At 57.9% G+C, this 4,414-nt stretch overlaps 1 protein-coding gene across 1 annotated transcript; it reads left to right on the top strand.

Moving 5' to 3' along the window:
* The first annotated feature begins 1,273 nt into the window (after positions 1 to 1,273).
* LOC110568618 (taste receptor cell protein 1) lies at positions 1,274 to 4,144 on the top strand. Its single transcript, XM_021672408.2, has 5 exons — positions 1,274 to 1,426; positions 1,600 to 1,730; positions 2,076 to 2,140; positions 2,434 to 2,573; positions 3,918 to 4,144. Exons 1-5 carry the CDS (start codon positions 1,381 to 1,383, stop codon positions 4,142 to 4,144), a joined length of 609 nt encoding a protein of 202 aa, XP_021528083.2. The 5' UTR covers positions 1,274 to 1,380.
* Positions 4,145 to 4,414: the final 270 nt, after the last annotated feature.

The following is a 4,414-nucleotide window of genomic DNA, read 5'->3' as shown; positions in this document are numbered from 1 at the left end:
GTGCACGTGGCTCTCAGGGCCCACCCCTCACCCATCAGCTGCTCTGACCCTTCTCAGCCACAAGGACACTGTCCCAGGTACCTAGCCCTGCCCCTTCCACCCCCTAATCAGGAGCACCCCAGGGGAGAGGCAAAAGAGCCGTGGACAGGCAGGGAGGAGGCCCACGTCTGATTCTGCCACTGGCTATGCTGTGTGACCTCAGATGCCCTTTGACCTACCCTGAGCCCTGATTCCAGCTGCAGGATTTGAGCAGGAATGCCAAGTGTTGTCTGAGTGCAGTGGGGAAGGCAGGGACAGCAATGGCAGCAGGCATGTAAATGATATGCAAAGGAATGCAAATCCCTTGGGTGGGGCCCTCGACTCTGAGCCTCTGGGGGAAGAGGATGCTGGGGGAGACATTGGAGAGGAGCCCTGCAATGGCATGAGAAAGGCTGAAAAGGTCCAAATCACCGCAGCTCCACTTGAGTTGTGGGCTTTGTGAACTTTGAATCCTGCAAGTAATTTAAAGGCTCAAATGCACCCAGGGACAGGAAGCTCACTCTCTGTCCAGGCCATGCTCCAGAGCTGCTGAGACAGTTTTTCCTTTTAAAAACTGAAGCTTTCTTCTATGACATCCCTGCCCTGGGCCAGAAGAGAAGTTTCCTCTCCCCAACTTCAATATGCACAGCACATAAGTGCTCACGGGAAGGAAAAACGTTATTCTAGACTCTTGTTTCCTGGTGTCTCCCCAAAAGCTTCTTCAGTGCCCTGTCGAGGCCAGGCTACCTCCTCAGGACATGGGCAATTAGTCCATCTCCCACTGTCTTTCAGAGATTCTTCAGGCCTGTCACCTCCCTCTCTCCAGAGCCCCTGCTCCTTGTGATGCAGCCAAAGTTCTTTTTCTCAGTGTGACCTAGATTAGCGTCCTGAGAGCTCACAGCCAGCTGCAACCTGGCTGGGTAACCTGCCCTGGGCTCTCCCTGGGCAGGATTCATGGTATTCCCATGACAGCCAGCTTGCTGGGGTGTTTAAGGGAACTCAGTTTCATTGAGTGGCTGGAAAAGGGATCATTTGTCCCCTTGTACCAAGAAGGCAGCCAAGGCCCAGAGGGGTGGGGCGACCTGCCTGGAGTCACTCAGGGAGGCTCTTCTCCGTGTGGCCACGGCTTCCCCTGTGGACTTTGCTCCCTTGGGATGCCGACTCTGCCCAGCTCCCAGGCCCCCACTGGGCGCACACGACCCATCATGCCCTCACTGGCCCTGGCTGAGGATGTGGCTCTGCCCTCACAGGCCTGGCTCTGTAGCCGTGAATGCCTCCCTTGTATTTGGGGGCCATGTCCCAGGCCCTTCTCCCTGTGAAGTCCTCTGGGCTTTGTATCTCAAAGTGAAGAGCTCAGGGCACATGCTGGGGAAGCTGTCGCTGGCTGAGAACAGCCTCACCTCTGATGGTGAGTCCCATCCCCAGCCCCTACCGCAGTGCCTTTTCACCTGCCTGGGGGGGGGCGGCACTGGGTGGACTCCCTAGAGGGATTCAGCTTCTGCCCTGACCCTGAAGCAGCTGTCGGTGCAGGGGGTGAGGAGGGTCCTGGCGCATCCAGAACTCCTATCCATGGCTCTACAGGGGCCGACCTGATCACCCTGGCCCGGGAGACCATCAGTATCCGCTTCATAGCCATGAAGCCCTTCCTGCCGCAGCTCCTCATACGTGGTTCTGTCCCCTTTGTCCTGCTGGAAGGGCAGATCCTCCAACAGGTGAGGTGGCCTGTTCTACCCCTTCTGGACCCCAAAACACTCACTATGGAAGCAGGCCTCCCAGCATGCAGGCAGCACCCCGCTGTGGCACTGTCGGGGAAGGCAGGCATGGAGGGCACCATGCCATGCCCTGCCCTGGGGGAGAGGGTGGTCTGAAGGAGGAGGTGACTCTGTCTGAGTGGGAACACAGCCAGGATCTGTAAGCAGACGCCCCCACCCAGGACACATGTTTCAGGGTATGCTCCCTCCCAGGTCCTGCCTCCTGCCTCACCTGGTCCCCTCCCCACACTGGGTCTCAGGAGAGACAGCTCCCAGGCCTGCCCCGACCTCCAGACTTCCCCACAGGTCACACCAGTGGTGTCAGGATTCTACAAGGCGAGTCCCCAGGAGAGGCCCCTGCTCCTCTTCAGGTGGGTGGGGTCACCCTCCCATCCCCAGCCAGCCCCGCTGCTCTCTTGGGAGCTGCCCTGGGACATAAGGAGGCAGCTCTGTCCCAGAACCAGGATGTAGGGATGTAGGTTTGGACTACCTGGGAAAGGACTTTGTCCCAGGTAGCTGCAGCTTGGCCGTGTAAGCTGGCTCTGCCTTCCAGGCAGGGAGCCCGAATGCTAGAGGGTGTGCATGGTGGGGACACTCTGCCTGCTTCTAGAAATGTATGGGAAAGAGCTTGTGACCCCTGCACTCCCTCCTTGTGCTTCTCCAGCAATGCGGACCAGTGGGTGGGTGTATATATCGAATACAAGTTCCAGATCCCCGTCCCTACCCACCTCCAAGGCCTGGCTAATCACTTGGCCCAAAACATAAGAGACCCCATTCTCCAGAAATCCAGCATCGTGGCCAATGGTGAGTCAGGGCTGCGACCCCTGTGTGTCTTTGGGCCAGCAGGCTCTTCCCTCGCTGTTCCCCTTCTAGAGAATGGGCAGAATTTCCTTCAAACAATACTTGCTCATGTGTTGGGGTTAGAGAGAGGAACAGGGCATAGAGCTTTAGCAAGGAGCTGGATAGAGGCAAGAAGCAGCTGGGATCAGTGGGACGAGAGGGTCCAGCCACCTCCGATTGCCCAGGACCTCACTGAGTCCTCACATGCGTGACAAGATCTGTCCAACCAAGTCAGGGGCCAAGGCACTCAGCTCTGTCCCAGTGCTGGGGTTGTGGGAAGCCATTATCTCCTCTTGGGGCCTCCTGATGGGACAACTTCTGCAAGCTCGTGCCGTCCAAACAGGGAGAGCCGCTCCACACCAGGTCAAGAGAGCGCCGCATCTGGTCAGTGCCTCCAGCTACACACAGCCCGGAGCTGCTCTCCAAGGACCCGTCAGCCACAGACGGTGCTGGGCCTCCTACAGTGCTGCCCCCCACCCTGCAGCCTTCTGGGGGTGCAGTCAGGGGTGCCCCCTTCGGGCTCTGCCCTTGCACCCACTCCTACACAGCTATTCTCCATGCCGGCAGCTCCAGAGACTAGAATAGTTTCGGCCTCCACCTCTGCAAGCTGGAACCACCATCTCTTCTGCTCCCCAGGGAGCCAGCTCCCAGCAGACCGGTAGTATTCCCTCTTCACTCCCCAACACGGAGGGCCCATCACAACCCTCTCAGCAGACGGTAGAGCTCCCCACACATCCTCGTCAAGAGGGCTTTGGCCATAAGCACCACGACCTCCTCCCAGGGAGTGAAATTTCTTACATGACTCCCACCAGAGCAGGGACGAAACAAAACATAAAAACAGCAAATGTGAAATTATCAGCAACATTTCCTCCTAGCTTCAGCTCTCAGGGTGAGCAGTGTATTCCACTGGATGGATTAGTGCAGGGGGCAGGGCCAGATGGGAGCTCTGTCAGGCTCTGCAGGCCAGTGGGTGTCTGTCACCACCTCCTCACACCCTGCCCTGAAGCAGCCCCAGGTAACATGTCAGCAAATGAGCATGGCCACATTCCTGAAAAACTTTCTTTACGGACGTGGAAGTTTGCATATCATGTACTTTTCATATGTCACAAGATATTCTACTTTCCACGTTTTCAACCATTTAAACATGTGAAAGCCATTCTTAGCTCATGGGCCACACAAAAACAGGCAGCAAGGAGTTTGGCCTTAGACCAACCGCGGCTGGCCCCTGCACGGAACATGAAAGCTTGGGTGTGGGTCCTACCATAGGGGGAGCACAGGCTGATGCCGCCTCCACCCCTGTGGTTCTAGGGGAGAAGGCAGACCTGGTGCTGTCTGAAGTGTGGCTGCAGATCCTGGGCCATCCCCACACCAAGGCCTTGGAGGACAGAGCCAGCCCTGAGTTCTGGGCACTTCAGGGGCAGCTGAGCAGATGGGTGAAGTGCTGGGATGAAAGGGGCTGGGGAAGAGGCCCTGGGGGGATGGGGATGACTGCACAAGGCTTTGGTACAGCTGTGACCCTCTTCATCCTCTCCTGACCCCCTAGCTGACCCTCGTCCTCAGACCTCTGCAGAACTTTGACCAAGTGGTGGTGGAGGAGTTCCGGTGGGTCTGGGGTGGTCCTGGGTGACCCAGAGCTCAGACCTGGGTTCTGGGGATGAGGGCAGGAGGCTGGAAGAGATGACCTCCCCTAGCCCCCCAGGCTATCCAGGACCCTGAAGTCTGCAATGACCCTCCCACCAGGCTGGACCCACTGACCACCAGAATGGGAGCCACCTTCTTCAGGGAGGCACCAGCCCAGGCCCTCG

This window comes from Aotus nancymaae, unplaced genomic scaffold (genome assembly GCF_030222135.1).
Source record: "Aotus nancymaae isolate 86718 unplaced genomic scaffold, 86718_ANA_hifiasm-v0.15.2.pri h1tg000043l, whole genome shotgun sequence".
NCBI lineage: Eukaryota > Metazoa > Chordata > Mammalia > Primates > Aotidae > Aotus > Aotus nancymaae.
Note: the sequence above shows the minus strand (reverse complement) of the source record. Positions and strands in the feature narration are given on the sequence as shown.